Source organism: Diadema setosum, chromosome 21 (genome assembly GCF_964275005.1).
Source record: "Diadema setosum chromosome 21, eeDiaSeto1, whole genome shotgun sequence".
Classification (NCBI taxonomy): domain Eukaryota; kingdom Metazoa; phylum Echinodermata; class Echinoidea; order Diadematoida; family Diadematidae; genus Diadema; species Diadema setosum.
The window spans coordinates 21802386-21821113 of record NC_092705.1 but is presented as its reverse complement, the minus strand read 5'-3'; the positions used below and the strand labels follow the sequence as shown (position 1 = coordinate 21821113).

General features: G+C 38.4%; 1 protein-coding gene across 1 annotated transcript in view; it reads left to right on the top strand.

Moving 5' to 3' along the window:
• The window catches only part of LOC140244153 (RING-box protein 2-like), a 37147-nt gene extending 18665 nt beyond the window's left edge, over positions 1 to 18482 (top strand). The window contains exon 4 of the mRNA XM_072323783.1: positions 18240 to 18482. Within this exon, the coding sequence (XP_072179884.1) occupies positions 18240 to 18358 (119 nt within the window). The 3' untranslated portion in view covers positions 18359 to 18482. The remainder of the gene's footprint in view (positions 1 to 18239) is intronic.
• Positions 18483 to 18728: the final 246 nt, after the last annotated feature.

Genomic DNA, 18728 nt, shown 5'->3' with positions numbered 1-18728 from the left:
AACGTGAGTCCACTGTAATTTGCATGATATTTGATGTGATATCACTTTCATGAAGGTATATTGTATTTGTGATTTTGGATTTTATATGAAATTTTTGGCTGATGATAAAAGCTGAACACCATTTGCTTGACCCTGCTCTTTTCATGATTACTTGAAAATGGCAAAGATCTCTTGTTTCAAGCAAATTTACCCAATGAGCAGGATAATTCTTAGCAACAAAAACCACAAAAATTTCAACATTTTTGAACCCTGAGGCTGTTAACTCAGTGCATGATATTTCATCCTTTGGGGAACCATTCTGCCTGATACTGCACTTTATCTGTCACATTAACAGGCAACTGATAGACCGGAGTCTTTTATACAGCTGCAATAACGGTGAAAAAAATTTAAAGCTGGGATTGTCTTTTCTGTTTTTGTTTTTGTTTTTTTCTAAAGCACACACATTAGAAACAAAATGAAGTTGGTAACAGCATGTTTTTATTAGGGTACAAGACTGAAGAAAACTTATTATTTGATATGTATATCAGTCTGATTTCCAGACACTCCGCTATCTACTACTTCTTTTGCCATTAGGAAATCTTGTTGATATTCTGGGAAACAAAATAGTATAGGCAGATGGTCTGTAAGCGAGACTAGATAGTCATGGACTTTATTAATGACCTCATGACACTGCTTGAGATGCGATGGGTGTTAAAATAGCCACTCCTCTTTATGTGAGAGTTTGAAATACATGCAATATATTCAGAAGTCATTGCTTGAATGCTGAAGATACCGAGCGTTTCTCCTTGGGGATCAATTTCCTTGTAATCCAATTGTGTTCATGCTGAGATGATGTCAGCCATATCTGCCATGGCATTGTCAGTAACAAGTCATGTCGTCAAAATTGGAACAGGGATATTTTATTCTTCTTTCCTTAGCATGCAGGAGGGAAGAGATAATGGGATTTCCCACTGTTCTCCCCTTTATAAGCCCAGGCACCTAAAGCCAGCCTGGAGGTTTAAACTTGCTGTTAGAAAACTTTTTTTTTTTTCATAAGCATTCAGATAATCCCCCAAAGGTTGATTCTCTTGTAAGTTGGACAGCCCGCAAATATGACGTAGACCTGACAATATGCCTCAGTCTTTTATAGGCATCCATGCAGAAGGCCACTTTGACACAATAGGGATTAAGGGATTAGGTATTAAAGGATGGTATAGTTTTGGTTGAGATGGGGCTTCAAATTTCCAACTTCTTTTGTGAGATAATGGGAAACCTCTTATGAAATATGAAAGAGCATATAATACCAAGAGGAATTAGAAGTTTATTTGATTAGAATTGGTTTTGAATTGCCGAGATATCAAAAAATAAAAAATAAAACCAAACAAACAAACAAATAAACAAAGTAATACAAAGTGATCCTAATAAAAGGTGGGACCCACCTTTTATTAGGATCCCTTTGGTTTGATATCTCAACCATTTCAAAACCGATTTTCATCAAATAAACTTTGAATCCCTGTTAGAATTACATGTTCTTTCATATTTCTTAAAAGGTTCCTCATTATCTCACCAAAGAAGTTGGAGATCTGAAGCCCCATCTCAACAAAAACTATACTATCCCTTTAAATATTGTGCTTTTTGAAAGCTTTTTTTTAAAAATACATGAACGTTCAGATAATCCCCAAAAGTTGGATTTCTTCTGCATTGGACAGCCCACATTGGCCTAACAACAGTCGTATACGAAAGGTCGCATTGACACTACGGGAATTAAGGGGATTAGGTTTCAACCTCAATAGGTTAACATAGTTTCTAGATGTTAGCATCAATTGGTGAAGGCAGTGTCCCAGCGACTGTGGCAATTGGCACATAAAGCACTGAAGGTGTACACATTTCTTGTTCTTATATACATTCACTGTACATTTCAGAGTTACAAAAACAAAAACTCACTCTGATATTTCATAGTCTATGTATCTTGCATTTTGTTAATAGTACAAAGAGCTATTTATTCTTTTTGTTATCATACAGTTATACCTGTATGTTTCATGAGAACAAGTTCCAGCTGCAGTTCTCAATACAGGTTCTCATTTTTGCTCTTGACTGATGCAAAAAACAAACAAACAAACAAACCAAACAACAAACTTTCATCAGTTGTTAGGATAAGTTTGTTCTTGTTTTTATGTGTCTGTTCTATGCTTTGTGTGCACCTGGGGTTTTTAGCATCACAATGTGTTCATGACCTTTCAGTGTTTGACTACATGTAAATGTACACTTGAAGAGTTTGATTGCATAACAAGTTAACTCCATCCTTGTCAAGTTGAGATATTTTCTTTTCAACCTTCAAAAAGAAATAAAAAATAGGTATATATGAATATTTTTATTCAGATTTCAAAAATATTCCCTTTTTTGTAAAAAGTGTTACTTTGTTCCATCTGACAATGGACTTACTTTAAAATGTTTGAAAATGGCGCTTAATCTGTTTTGTAGTCAAACTCTTGATCATTCTCTTTTGGATGCATGGAGGATTGTCCAAAATTAAAGGGAAAAAAATCAAGAATTGGTCCCAAATTGGCCCCAATCCCCATGAATAGCCAATTATTTTTGGAGTTGTAGCTCCATGGTTGAATGTACATTATAGCAACTTAATAGGTAAATTTGGGTATTAAAGTCAATGATTCAGTCAGTGTTGAATTATAAAGTAGGAGGAGTATACTTAATTGTGATAGCTTTTCTCCTGACCCATTAATAACTAGAGATTGTAATTTGTCATTACTGACAAATTAAGGTGATCCGATTTTTTTTATCAATGATTCGAGTCCTGATCGCAATACGCATGACCATACAGGTTTCATCTGTGTTTAGAGACATTGGCCGTGTGATGTTTGGATTCTCATTTAGAAAAGGGAGTCATATCTGCCATCCTTGGTACTAAATTCTGTATACACTAGATAACGAAGATACAGCAACAAATACATATGACCTTTGACCCACCTTTACTCTCCCAAAATGGCACCTTAGGAAAAAGTGGTTAATTTGTGAAATGATTCTTGCGACATCGTCTATGAGTGTGCAAAATATGGGAAAGATAGGACCGGTATTCACCAAGATATAAGATGAAACAGTTATGACCTTTGACCTTTATTTACATACCCAAGATGGCGTCTGATCAAGAAGTCTCGTTATTATATAAAATAATGTAGGTGACATGAACTAAACATGTGCAAAATATGGTGGTGATGGAGCATGTTTTTCTTGAGTTTTTGCAAATAAACTTGCGCAAAGAAAGAAATATTTCAATACATCGTTGATGAGCTTTAATTTCAACCAAGTATTTTGACGTAATACCGACATCGTGTGAAAAAACAAAGGGACTTATATGATAGCACAAAGTTTCAGCTACAACATATTAAAATCTGGGAGAAATTCACTGAAGCATAAGTGAGATAGTGCTTGATAAAGATAGTCATGTCAATTTTTACATCTAGAAAAACTCCCTCCCTTAGAGATAACACGTAATAGCGAAGATTGAGAAAGAAGTACATATGACCTTTGACCCCACTTTGCACACCCAAGAAGGCATCTGAGCAATTAGTGGTTATTTTGTGAAATGATTCTTGTAACATGGTCTTTACGTGTGCAAAATATGAGAAAGATAGGACATATATTCACCAAGATACAGGTTGAAACATGTATGACCTTTGACCCTAATTTACAGACCCAAGATGGCGTCTGATCAAGTAGTTGTTGTTTTATGAAATAATGTTCGTGACATGAACTAAACATGTGCAAAATATGGTGGTGATAGGGTATGTTTTTCTTGAGTTATTGCACATAAAGTTGTAAAAAGAAAAAATATTTCAATACATCGAAGATAAGCTTTAATTTCAACCAAGTTTTATCACGTGATCACGACAACGTATTGAAAAACGAAGGGCATATGGCGAAGCTCTACGTCTCAGCTACAACATATTAAAATCTTAGAGAAATTCACCGAAGCATAAGTGAGCTAGTGCTCGATAAAGATATTCATGTCAATTTTCATTTCCATAAAAATTGCACTCCCATAGAGATTACACGTAAACTGGTCAAATTTGACAAGGTTACCTTCAATCCATTTTTTCGATGTGATGTCGTCATCTAATCAAAAATGTGTAATTACATTTATGAAAGAACATTTCATAAGCTACAACATATTGTAATTTAGGTGAAAATTGGCAAAGGATAAGTGAGATACGCTCGAGTAAACTTGAAATTTGATGACATCATTTTGAAAATTTACTCTTTTTAATTTATTAAGAAATTTGATATCTTTTAATCATTTTGTCAGCATAGCCAGCCCATGAAATGACATGTACAACTCATCAGCTTTCAGAATATGCAAAGAAAATGGGGGGTCACCGTCCATCCTGACGAGTAAAATCCGATTTAAAATTGGCGGTTTTTTGGCATAGTTGCACTGTGTATCCCCATTGACGCACGCGCGGAATTTTGAATTTGACGGGCCCGTATGACGTCATATTGAATCGGATTGACTTGAAACTTGGTAGAAATATTCCTTGACATTTTGGACATCCGATCCGTGTGAAAAAATTGAAAATTTCTATTTCATATTAGCTGTGCGTGCGAATATGTGCGCGCGCGTACGCGTCCGTCCAATTTTTTCAATTTTTCAAAAAATGCTTCAAATGGTCTGAAACGTGCGCAAAAAAAAATTTGAGCTCGATTTGAGCATACAAATATTTCAACGCGCGCGTACGCGCGCGTTTTGAGATAAAAATAAATTTTGAGAATATGAGTAGAATCCGCTTGACTTGAAATATATGTGACGTAAATTTCATTGAAATATTCTATTCCATTAATGCGATATTCATGAAAATGTGTTTTCATATAATGACGTCATAGTGACGTCACGGTCGACTGATCACTATGATTTTACTTGCGCTGTCGTCTTTGCGACATGATACATATATGATTTAAGTCTGACATTGAGAGGCAATGCACTTTGTGAGCTAACCTCTGCACAACTTTTGAGGAGAAATAAAGAAGAAGAAGAACTAGACTTGGAATTTGTCAAGACTGACAAATTAGGTGATCCGATTTTTTTTTAATCACTGATTCGAGTCCTGATCGCAATAGGCATGACCATATAGGTTTCATCTGTGTTTAGAGACATTGGACGTGTGATATTTAGATTCTCATTTAGAAAAGAGAGTCAGGTCTGCTATCTTTGTTACCAAATTCGGTATACACTATAACGAAGATACAGAATGAAGTATATTTGACCATTGACCCAACTTTGCACAGCCAAGATGGCATCTGAGCAAAAAGTGGTTATTTTGTGAAATGATTCTTGTAACATGGCCTTTGCGTGTGCAAAATATGGGAAAGATAGGACATGTATTCACCAAGATACAGGTTAAAACATTTATGACCTTTGACCCTAATTTACATACCCAAGATGGTGTCTGATCAAGTAGTTGTTATTTTATGAAATAATGTACGTGACATAAACTAAACATGTGCAAAATATGGGGATGATAGGGGCTGTTTTTCTTGAGTTATTGCAAAGAAAGTTGCAGAGAGAAAGAAATATCTCAATACATCGAAGATAAGTTTGATGTCAACCAAGTTTTTTGACGTGATCTCGGCGTCGTATGAAAAAATGGAGAATCACTGATGATAGCCCAAAGTCTCAGCTACAACATATTAAAATCTGGGAGAAATTTACAGAAGAGTAAGTGAGGTAGTGCTCGATAAAGACCGTCATGTCAATTTTCATTTCCAGAAAAATTCCCTCCCATAGAGATAACACGTAAACTGGTTAAATTTGACAAGGTTACATTATATCCATTTTCACGTGGTGAAGACATCATCCGATTAAAACTTTGATTAACAAAACTTAAAGAGTATTACATTGGCTACAACATACTAAAATCTGGAAGAAATTCACCGAAGGGTAATTGAGCTAGTCGTCGATAAAGACAATCATGTCAATTTTCACATCTAGAAAAATTCCCTCCCATAGAGATAACACGTCATAATGAAGATAAAGAAAGAAGTACATATGACCTTTGACCCTACTTTGCACAGACAAGATGGCGTCTGAGCAAAAAGTGGTTATTTTGTGAAATGATTCTTGTAACATGGTCTTTACGTATGCAAAATATGGGAAAGATAAGACATGTATTCACCAAGATACAGGATGAAACATTTTTGACCTTTGACCCTAATTTACATACCCAAGAAGGTGCCCGATCAAGTAGTTGTTATTTTATGAAATAATGTACGTGACATAAACTAAACATGTGCAAAATATTGGGCTGATAGAGCTTGTTTTTCTTGAGTTATTGCAAAGAAAGTTGCAGAAAGAAAGGAATATGAAAATACATGGAAGATAAGCTTTAATTTCAACCAAGTTTTTGGGCATGATGCCGACTCCGTATGAAAAAACGAAGGGCACACTTACGATAGCCCAAAGTCTCAGCTACAACATACTAAAATATGGGAGAAATTCACCGAAGCATAAGTGAGCTAGTGCTCGATAAAGATAGTCATGTCAGTTTTCATTTCCAGAAAAACTGCACTCCCATAGAGATAACACGTAAACTGGTCAAATTTAACAATGTTACTTTTAATCCCTTTTTACGAGGTGATGCCGTCATCCAGTCAAATTGTTGTTATTATATATCTGAAAGACCATTTAATAAGCTACAACATATTGAAATTTGGACGAAAATCAACTAAAGAATAAGTGAGATATGCTTGAATGAACTTGAAATTTGATGACGTAATTTTGAAAATTTACTTCTTTTATTTCATTAAGAGATTTGATATCTTTTAATCACTTTTCCAGCATCGCCAACCCATGAAATGATATTTACAACTCATCAGCTTTCAGAATATGTAACGAAAATGGGGGGTCACCGTCCATTCTGACGAGTAAAATCGGATTTAAAATTGGCGGTTTTTTGGCATAGTTGCACTGTATATCGCCATTGACGCGCGCGCGGAATTTCAACTTCGACGGGCCCGTATGACGTCATATTGAGTCGGATTGACTTGAAACTTGGTAGAAATATTCCTTGACATTTCAGGCATCCGATAAGTGTGAAAACATGGGAAATTTCTGTTGCATAAGAGTTGTGCGTGCGTATATGTGCGCGCACGTACGCGTCCGTCCAATTTTTTCAATTTTTCAAAAAATGCTCCAAATTGTCTGAAACGTATCCAAAAAAGTTTTGAGCTCGATTTGAGCATACAAATATTTCAACGCGCGCGTACGCGCACGCTTTAAGGATAAATATGAATTTTGAGAATATGAGTAGAATGCGCTTGACTTAAAATATATGTGACGTAAATTTCATTGAATAATTCCATTCCATTAATGAGATATGAATGAGAATGTGTTTTCATATAATGACGTCATAGTGACGTCACGGTTGACTGATCACAATGATTTTACTTCCACTGTCGTCTTTGGGACATGATACATACATGGTATAATTTTGACATTGATAGGAAGAGGACTTTCTGAGCTAACCTCTGCACAACTTTTGAGGAGAAAAAAGAAAAAGAAGAAGAAAAACAAAGAATCAGTACAGATACAGAAGGTGATCCGAGAGGATACTCGGATCACCTAACTAGAGACGCACTCTGAGAGTGCAGACCTCCGCCAAGCATGCAGCTCATTTCTACCACTGATCTTGTTCTTCCATACAGATACAGTATTCATCGCATAATCGGGACAGGTTGGGAGTAGCAAACACGGCCCCTTTAAGCGGGGTGCCCGATTTCGCGATGAGCACTCACCATACACTAACTGCATACGACATGTACATGTAGTGCACACACACACACACACACACACATGCATACTGACGTACTGTACATGTACATGAATACACAACCACGCTACCCCTCGGCACGACCCTCTAGCTCTCCCTGCATTCTCGCAATGATGTAGAGTAATCGCAACCGGGTTCTTCTTCTGTCACCTCTCTTCGAACACAAAATATGTGGATTAAAAGCTAGCACTTTCTTAAACATTCGTAGAATTCTTGGACACGTAGGCCGTTCCGTATAAATACATATCCACAACCATGGGCAATGATTACCCAGAACTGATGTGGGAACGTCAATGAAAAGTCCTTCAATCATTCAATCATCACTGCTTGATTGTTTACTTGCCGCGATCACTGCATTGTGTGTGTGTGTTGTAGCGATCTAGCTCGCCATTATACACATGTACAGAAAAGCGAAGGCGGGCAGCGAGCTGAAATGTACGTGTACTGGATGGACGGAGGTCAAAACACACCAGTCCGAAGCTTGCTTTGTAAGTTTGATGTAAACGACAACTGATAGGGAATCTTTGAAATATTGTTGTGGTATTTTGGTAGACTTTTTGTGTAAAATATCAACAAAATCAAAGATCGCTTGAAGAAAAATTGTCCCGTTTATCAGAGGTCCCCGCCCGATTATCCAGTGAAAATAACGTGCATTGGAAATGTTTCTGGGAAGCGTATGTCATTTAAGCGAGGTTCCCGATTATCAGATGCCCGATTATGCGATGAATACTGTATCAGTGATTTCCACCCATACATACTTATAGCATTGTGTGCTGAAAGTCGCCCGATTTCCCAATATAGAAGCCTTTGTTACGTCATAAACCCTTGGCTGCACGGCGCGCCTTGCCCTAGCAGAAACTAGAGCACGTACTTTAGTGCGTGCATGCAAACCTCAAATACACGCAGCCTGAACTCCCAAGTTCAATGACCCTACCTGCCAAAATATCAAAAATCCTTCATAAATTCCCCCAAAATTCTCGGATCACTACCAAAATTTAATCATCTGTTACTTGTATCATTCTAAACCTTTCTTGCAAGTTTCATCCAAACCCGTTAACTACTTTTTGAGTTATTTTGCACACGGACAAACCAACGCTAACGAAAACATAACCTCCTCCCTTGGCGGAGGTAATAATCACATCCAAAGTGATCTCAAAAGGGGCCCTTGCAATATGACAGCTTCCATGACACACTCATTGACAACAGTGTGAGAGCCTTGACAAATACGTGTAGGCAACATGAATGTGTGCTACAGGAAAACATGGGATTCCCCGTCTCATTGAACACACTTTCAGAGGCTCCGTGCAACCCCAAGCACCTCTTAAAAGGGAGATTCTCCCACCTGGACCCTCCCCCCCCCCCCCCCCAGCAAACTGGAGACTGATTGTGCCATATCATGCACACAATATTTTACATGCCTGTAACGCACATTATGAGCTCAAAGCACGACATCACTTGCGATTGGGGTCCAGGTCCTGCTTGAGGTCCAGGTCTTGCTTGAGGACCCTGGAAGTTGTAGGGTTATAGATGTTCTCTTGTGCTAGATATCTTCTAGAGTCTTCTTCATGAACATGTATGACAAAACTAATGTTGATGTCTTGAGTGGGAGACACACAGCTAGAGTGAAAATGGTCTCAAAGTGGAAGAGAGGGAATCTGTGTATTTCCCGGATACAATTTAAACAAAAAGTTTGTCGTTGGCATTGAAGCTGATGGTGCATCAGGAATGACAAATGACAACATTTACGAGTACATAGCTTTATCAATTCTGTTTTAGGTATAGTTCAGCTGCCAGCAAAGATATATTCAGGAGCAGGGTCATATTATCTGTCTTTATCCTCCAAGTGGAGGGAAAAATGTATCTTATCTCCACAGGAATTTTCCTTGATTTTCACTTGACATCTTATCTGACACAAAGGGCTTGAAACAACGCAAAAAAAAAAAATCTTGATTAGAGAAAATTGATTGCGTAAACAGGATTATTTTGCTTTCCATCAACCCGTTCGTGGATGAGTCATGAGTATACGGGGCAGGGTTCTGTGGGAAATATGTGTTGTAGCAAAATTAGCCCATCCTCAATGTGTTAAGCATATTATCATGGTCGACTCGGTTACAGCTCGTCATTCCGAAGGTTCGTTATTCCGAAGGCTCGTCAGTCCGAAGATTCGTTATTCCGAAGGTTCGTTTTTCCGAATTTCATTTTCGGATTAACAAATCTTCGGAATAATGAGCCTTCGGAATAACGCCACAAATGTTCGGATTAACGAACCCTTTTTCATTTTCGGATTAACGAACTTCTAGGTATAGGGAATTTGTGTGTTTCGGATTAACGAACCTTCGGAATAATGAACCTTCGGAATATCGAACCTTCAGAATAACGAACAGCACCCGGTCGACTCAATAGTGATCCACCATTTTTTTTTTTCACAAATTACAAAGATTGTCATCGACTACTATATGTAAATCATTGTTTTTAATGTAAGCATAGTGATGAATGAAAATAGTGTTCTTTGTATGCAAATTATGATCCTTCAGATATTTTGCCGTTAGGAAGGACATGCATGTGAGCAGTATGAGCGGAGAATGGCATTATCCATTTTATGTCCATCTACGAAGGAAAAATTGTCTTCGTCTGCCGGAGACAGGATATGGATCCATGTTGCCATTTTTTCCCTCCCATTTGAGTAATGATTACTCAGCCTTTTGTAGGCTTTCGGGATGAGCAGACTTCCTGTGACATTGTTGGTAGATTAGTGCCATGCCGGTCCAAACCTGTGTGTCAGCGTGTCATAGGTTGGCAGGGAGGGTGAACATGCCGGTATCTGTTCCTAGAGATTTAAGATTTAAAAAAAAAAAAAAAAAAAATGAATGAGAAAAAGAGGGAAAAAACAGTAGAGGTTGCAATAAGGACCAATGATTCCAAGCATCCTATAGCTATGGTCACATGTGTCATTAAACATGAATGATGCTATCTTCAGGGATAGCGGAAATTCCTTGTTTTTGTAACAGATATCTCATTCACATAGTGCATATTGTCGATAAGCATTAGCAGATTTTGTCAATGAATACCACCGGATGACAGATCCTCTAGTGTAGTGTGCGGAATGCCGTGACTGCCTTTTCATATTTCACTATAAGTATTGAGCATGGATGTTTAAAGTGAGAAGCAAACAAATAAAATCACTCTTACTAGTGGTAATAACTGCCTGTCGTCACATTAAATCAAAACCACAAAACTCTTTACTCCTCATGAGACTTTTGTTGAGGAAATGTACAGTTTAGGGTACCGGTATTGTGTTTACTTGAAGTAGTTGGGTGCTTGGAATTCTAGGATAACTGTGTACTTGTTAGGTGCTTTTGCACTGAGGTTGAAATACTGCAGTATTCTGTATATTACATGGTAGTTCATATTACAGTGGACTCTCATTAATAACAAAGTCCTCTGGACTGGCGAAATTTTGTTATGACCGAACAAATTAACAATAACAAACATAGAGCAGCTAGTGTTGTAGCCTGAATTTTTACTTCGTTGTGACTGGAATTTTGTTATACACTGTAACCATGTTCATTGGAACAGGAGTGCTCACATCTTACATCTTACATATCCCGTAGTCAAGAAGACCGTTGGGGGCGCCACAGAAAACTTCGCAGCCAGTTTCCTCCATCCCTCCCTCTCCCCTGCCTCTCTTTGTGCCTCTCTCAATCTTAGGCCTGTCCAGTCTCGTATGTTGTCTTCCCATCTTAATTCTTCTTTGGTCTTCCTCCTGCTCTCTTTTCTCTCACTGTGCCTTTTAAGATTGTCATGGTAACAACAAGAATCCAGCTTCCTGATTGGCTGTTGCTATTGGAAGTTGCCACTCCAGCAAGAGTTGCTATCTTAACATATTTAATGAAATGGGTCCCTGGTTTTTGTCCTACCCACACCCCTCCCCCACGGCAGAAGCGAGACATAGGTATCACTTTTTCTGTTATCTGGCAGCGTCAACAATTTGGCGTACTTTACACAGCTTTGAGTTTTGACTACCAAACGCACACCACAGGTATATAACGTAAACATGCCAGTCTTCAACTTCTTGTCACCCTTTTTTCATTTATTTTTTTGTTTTATGTATTTGTTTTCCAATCATTGCAAATCATATGTATATAATTTGATTATGCTTGTGATGATTCAGTAAAACATGTACAATACAAAAGGTTTGAATATGGGTGCAGTCTGACAAGGTCAAAGGTCAATGAACTTGCCCTGATAAGCCCTGTACTTTAATTAAAGACATTATATTGTGTGTATACTCTCAAGAACTTTCCACAGCTTTGAGCTACATTTGTACCACTACCAAACTCTGGATCACACCATACAATGTAGGTGTATTTAACCTAAAGATATACATTGTACTAGTCAAGTTTGAATATTGGTGAAGTCAGACAAGGTCAAAAGTCAAAACGTCAATGAACTTACAAGTACTTTGAAAAACACTGTAGTCACAGATGGAGATACGCAGGCTAGACATCAATTGGCATTTGCCTTATAAACGGTTCCAAAACCTCTTTATGCATGAAAGCTTCATGAATTAATGTTTGATGTCTCGTCAGTTAAACACCATTGCCAGTTTGTGCTTTATACTTTTCATTGCAATGGCAGGGTGATTTGTTGTCATAGCATTTGATAAAAATTGCAGATAATCATTCATTCAAATTCATGAAATTCTTCCGTCGAGATGTTTTCTTTGCAACTGATTGACAAATTGCCCTACGTCGACGTAAATAAACACTGAATTGATCAGTGTTTTAGTAGTAGCCATGATAAAAAATCATGGGCGTACATACTCGAGCAGGATTCGAACCTACGACCTCCTGATCACCGGACAGGCGTCATCTCCACTAGACCACCGAGCTTTCGCCCGACAGCAAGTGTTGGTTCTAATCCTTATAGCATGCAGCGGGTACTGCTTTGTTATTCAAATTCATGAAATTCTTCCGTCGAGATGTTTTCTTTGCAACTGATTGACAAATTGCCCTACATCGACGTAAATAATCATTCATTATCTTCATCCTCCAATGAGAACATGTCCCCTGCAGAAGTTTGGATATCTCATTCCCTATCCCCTTTTATCTAATGACACAGAGTTGTACCTGTAGGTATGAATTCTCCACAAGTACCTCTTAAATATATTCTCTACAGACCCCGTACATGGCAAACACCTCACATTAGTTTTCCTTTATATCGAGTGACAATGGATCAAGTGCTGAGGGGGATTCAGACATCCTTAAAGGGACTGTACAGTACTGGTTGAGGTGGGGATTCATGTTTTGAACATTCCTAAGTTAGATAATGAAAAGCCTCTTATGAAGTACGAAAGAGCATGTAATTTTAAGAAGGATTCAACGTTTATTTGATGAAAATTGGTTTTCAAATGGTTGAGATATCTAAAAAAGTGCTAATAATAAAAGGCGACATGCCACAACTTTATCAGGATCTCTTTGTTTCACCTTGTTTTTGGATATCTCAGCCATTTCAAAACCGATTTTCATCGAATAAACTTTTCATACCCCTTAGAACTGCATGCTCTTTGACATCTCATAGAGTAGTTTTTGAATATCTCGCAAAACGTTATAAGCTAAATCCTCACCTCGACCAGAACTGTACACACCCTTTAAGCCCTTGTTTGTAACCCAACCTTCTCCTGATGTATTGCAAATATGTTCAGAGTTACAGAGTCTTGAATGAGTCTCCCCACAAACCGCGCAAACTGCAAACAATCATACAAAAGCTGCAGTAGTATGTCACTACTAACCCCATGGCTTACCAATGTGATAAGTATGATTCCTGACCCCATTCACACTGAAAAATTGAGCTGCGGCTGAGCTTGACTCCCTCAAGCCTGCCATCATGGCGTGCTTCATGTTGTATGACTCTGTAATGCGGCTGTCCTGAAGATCTCTCCAGGTTTTCAACTTATCAATGGCACAAATTTGGTCAAAATGTCCCAGATCTGCTCATGTACAAAGTGTACCTCTGAAACTGGGTATAGTCTATATCAATTTTCAGTACAAAATTGCTATTCTTTAGCAGCATTCTAACATTGATTATATCTTCAGCAACTTTCTAACCTAGGTTATGGGGATGAATTTTTCCTGAAGTACAATTGCTATCAAACATTCAGTGATTCCCAATCTCCTATTGAAAGTGTAGTCAGTAGCCGCTGTCACACATGCAAAAGATTGCGAAGTTTAATATTGTGAAGTCTTCACGATCTTTAGTCATCCATCCACACCGGCAGCCAAACCTCTCGATCTTTAAGGCTACGGTCACAACCCCCAAAATCAGCCTGCTGGGCTACGGGTCGGCGAGTTTTTAGCCAAAACCGGTCAGACAACGACCGGTGACCGACCAGTGACCAAGCAGGCGCCTCTGATTTTTAGGGCATCGGTCGGTCGCTGCTGAAGTTTTAACGCGGAGTTAAAATTTCAGCGGCGACCGACCAGTTTTCACTCGCTGCCCGAAATACGCTCGGTGTCCGAGCGGGAACCGCCCAGGCACTGACCTAATCGAGCGATCGCTGCCAAGCGCTTTTAGGGAGCAAAAATAATAGAGACAAAATGACAACAGCACAGGAGAAAACCAAGAGAATAGATCGAGCGGTCGCCGTTGAGTGATTTAGGGACTAAAAATGTTTAGATAAAAATGGCAGAAGCACTGAAGGAAACCAGGGACTAGATGATGGGGGAGAGAAGCCAGGGCAATGTGGAAGAAGCGGGGGGGGGGGGGGGGGGGGGGGGATAGAAGCAAGGAAACCCCACCAACATCTCAGCATCTCAACATTGGCAGCCAACATGAGGGACATGGAAGACAGGGATAACCACTTTGGGCAAAAGAGATGAAAGCTAAAAGTTAGTGTCGATATGCTGACGTAGGAAAACATGGTTTGGTTACCTTATCATTCATTAAAGGCCTATTGATTGAAGAAGAAATGAATGACAAGAGATGGGGGAAATTAAAATATGGAATTAAATAGGAATAGAAAAATACTGTAAAATATAGAACCAAACAGGTTATTTTGGAAAATTCTAATCTATTCTAATCTTTGTTCGATCTTGGGTGTTCCTCCCTTTTGTTTTATTTCCTAATTTCTAGTTATCTGTGGTATCACATAACTGAGGTTCGTTAGTTGATAATTTAACTCTTAGATCTTTAGCCTCAAGTTTTATCTTAATTAATTAACACATGACTGCTCGGACTCTGCGCGTTGCAGATCCCCATATTTCGCCAAAATTTTACTGAAAATCGATCGGCGACCGACGGGAAATCGACAGGGCATTGCTCGGTCATCGCTAGGGTTTTACAGCCTGCTCAACATCTCCAAAAACTGCTGAGCGGTGCCAAAATTTCAGCAGCGACCGAGCAGGCTACAAATTGGTCGGTCGCCGCTCTGAGTTGTGACCGTAGCCTAAGTTCTTGAAGTATGGGTCACTCGTGTACATAGTTGTGCAAGAAGGAAGAAAAGAGTTGAGACAGAGCTGGACATGTACAATGTAGAGAGATATGTAGAGATCATACCATTCTTACTGCAAACACCCACACAGATGACTGATCATGTGATTTTAGAAATGTGTCTGAGAGATGCATGATTCAAGTTTGCTTTCAGATTTACAAAAATAACTTGATAAGCAGGAAACTGTGTTTCAAAATGTTTATGATTCCCAGTTGTCAGATTCCACCTGTCACTGAAGAGGTCAGTAACTTGATTAGAGAGAAATTGCTTCAAAACATGTTTATGAATAAGGTCTTCAGTGAATGTCAAACCCTTCTAATTCTATGTCATGAGTAGCTTCAGAATAAACAATTCAGTAGCCATAAATATTTGATAAAGTTTCATGTTTTATTAGGCCCCATTCCTTGTCTAGCCAAAGTCTTTGACTGCAGATCCACAAAAACAGGTTTTTCCCCCCAAAGTTGGTAATCTGACTTTAACTGAATTCATATTTGTTTTCAGGGGTTTTCCATGGGGATACTTTTAGAGTGCCATAAATCAAATATCAAAGATGTATTTTTTTCCAGTGTAAAACATGTTTACACACTGAGCCCTGAAAGAGAAACGTTCCTCTCAAAAAGATCTAACCTTTAATCTCTGAGGAAATGTCATGTTACTTTTGAATTGAAAGTATGAAAATGCAAGTTCACTGTGCACATTCTTTCATGTCTGTCTGCAAGATATTTTGAGATTGAATCGAAAGGGCAAGAAAGGGTTCCTATGAAGTTTGGTTGTGAATGACAGGTGATATGTCAAAGCATTAGAAGCTGATATGTAAGAGAAAGTATGAGCTGCATATGAGCTACAGTAATCTAAAAAAAAAATTAAAAAAATAAGAAATGTGAGCTAACCACCCTCCCCCCCCCCCTTCAGCTAAAAGAATAGTTTAGAATTGCAATGGGGGACAGTTAGTTTGCATTTTAGTCCCACAGGTCAATTAATGTTCATTCTGGTAACATCTTAAAGGACAAGTTCACCTTCATTAACAAAAGGATTAAGAGAATGTAGCAACATTAGTAGAACACATCATTGAAAGTTTGAGGAAAATCAGACAATCCGTTCAAAAGTTATGAATTTTTGAAGTTTTTGTGCAGTCACCGCTGGATGAGAAGACTACTGCAGTGTATGATGTCACATGCGTACAGCAATATAAGGACAATATAAAGAGAATTTCACAAAATTTCATCTTTTGAAAAAAGTACACATTCCCTTGACTCGTTACTGACATATGTTATGGGTAATATTATTCCCATTGCCTTTAGAAAGAGGCAAGTCAAGTGCTCTTTTATTATGCAAAAAAAAGTGAAAATATGTTGAATTTTCTTTACATTTTCTTTATACTGTTGTACTCATATGACATCACGAGCCTTAGTAGTCTCCTCAACCAGCGGTTCCAACACAAAAGTTTAAAAAATTCATAACTTTTGCATCGATTGTCCAATTTACCTCAAACTTTCACTGATGTGTTCTACTAATATTGCTGCATTCTCTTAATCCTTATGTTAATGAAGGTGAACTTGTCCTTTAATAGAAGTATATTTTTTTCACACTGGTCTTTCTTTGCTTTATGGGGGATGAGGGAGATATATACAAATGAGGATATTCTTTAAGTTTCAAGCAGGTCTTGCTTCCCTCATTATACATGATGTAGAATTACATACGTACTGCACTGTTGTGTGTTTACTTTGAGCAGATTCTTGCAAGCAAAAATCAAATGAATAGAGATATGTTGAAATTAGAAAATGAGGAACAGTGTATATCAGAAAGAGTGATGGTTTAAATATTTACCTAGAAAAAAGAATAACAAGGATTTTCCTAACAATAGGAATAGAAATGTAGTATGTACAGTCAGGATACTTCCAAAGCAATATAAGGTGGTCACACCTCACAGTTTCCAAGTGACTTCGAGACATCCTTGAAGGACAATATGTACAGTAGCCTATACTTCATGCTACTTGTTTGATTCTGTTCAATAATGCTGAGCTGGCACTTTTTCTTTCCTTTTTTTTTTCTTTTTTCTTTTTTGCTGCTCTCACTTTTAGAAATTATGTCCTTTCTTCACCAATTGGCACTAATCCCTGTAAGTGAAACCAGTCTCCTCAACTCCATCGGCATGTTGTCAACTTGATGTTGACATTGCTCGTCCTGTTACACCGTGCTAGGAGGCTCAGGTATTCCCCGCTGGTTCTCAGGCCGTGCACAAGACTTTCCCTGGTCTGCTCTGTCAATTTGGATGGGGTTTTCCCCGGGCTAATGTTTATTTTGCATTTTTGCATGATCTCCCCTTTCTCTTTGTACATACAATGGGGGTCGTAAGGGGATGGTTAGGTTCAAAGTGCTTTGTTTGTTTCAAAAGTTATCAGTGCCCCGTCTTAATTCGTTCTGTCTTCACTCCCACTCATCACATCATCTTTATCCAAAAACGTAGGCCCTAATCTGTTACTTTTTTCTTTCTTTTAACATCTTTTCAGTTAGACTGTATACTTTCTATTTGATGTTCATTCTCTCGCTGTGGGACCTAGTTTTGGTTTCCTCATTTATGATATCAAAGTCAATTTTCATCTTCTTAAAGTATAATAATGGCATATTTTTTCAAGCTTTTGTCCCTTTTGTTTTGTTGATGAGCCATGGTAAAAAGTTTGTAATTGTTTCTCACCAACAAATTATGAAATTGTCTTTTTCTTTTTAAACCAAAGACTGGTATTTTTTGAAATAACTGAATATTGTTACCATCAACATATGTACACCATGAAAATATATTTTCTTTGCATTCCTAACACTTTATACTTTTTTGAAAGTTTCTGGTCTTTCCTATTGTGAGGTTGTCTTTAAGGTTAGATGTACTTCAGTAACATTCTATGTTGTTTGTTCTCTGTCTCTCTTTCTTTCTGCAGTGGTATGGGGCGAATGCAACCATTCCTTCCACAACTGCTGCATGTCGCTTTGGGTGAAGCAGAACAACAGATGCCCTCTCTGCCAGCAAGAATGGATGGTGCAGCGCATCGGCAAATGATGCTGCCCCCATCTCTGCTCCACACACACTCCCCCTCTCTCTCTCCTTGCATCTCAAGCATCTGGCATCAGCACAACACCTGCCTGGATCTCTACCCCAGGACCGGTCTCATTTTCTTCCTTGCTTCCTCTTACCTCTTACCTGGGTTTTCACTCACTGAGGAGCCAGGCAATCCGAAAGGGTCAAAGAATGCCACCTCCAATTTGGGGCAGATTTGAGGGCATCCGGCTCCACAAAGGCAGAGCTTGTTTCATCATCATCAACGTCATGGGGACCGGGCCATGGTAGGGGAATTCATCACCGTGTACGCCGCTTCACTCCGTGGGAGAGTTAGCTGAAATACGACTGGAAACGGAAGATGCAATGGGCA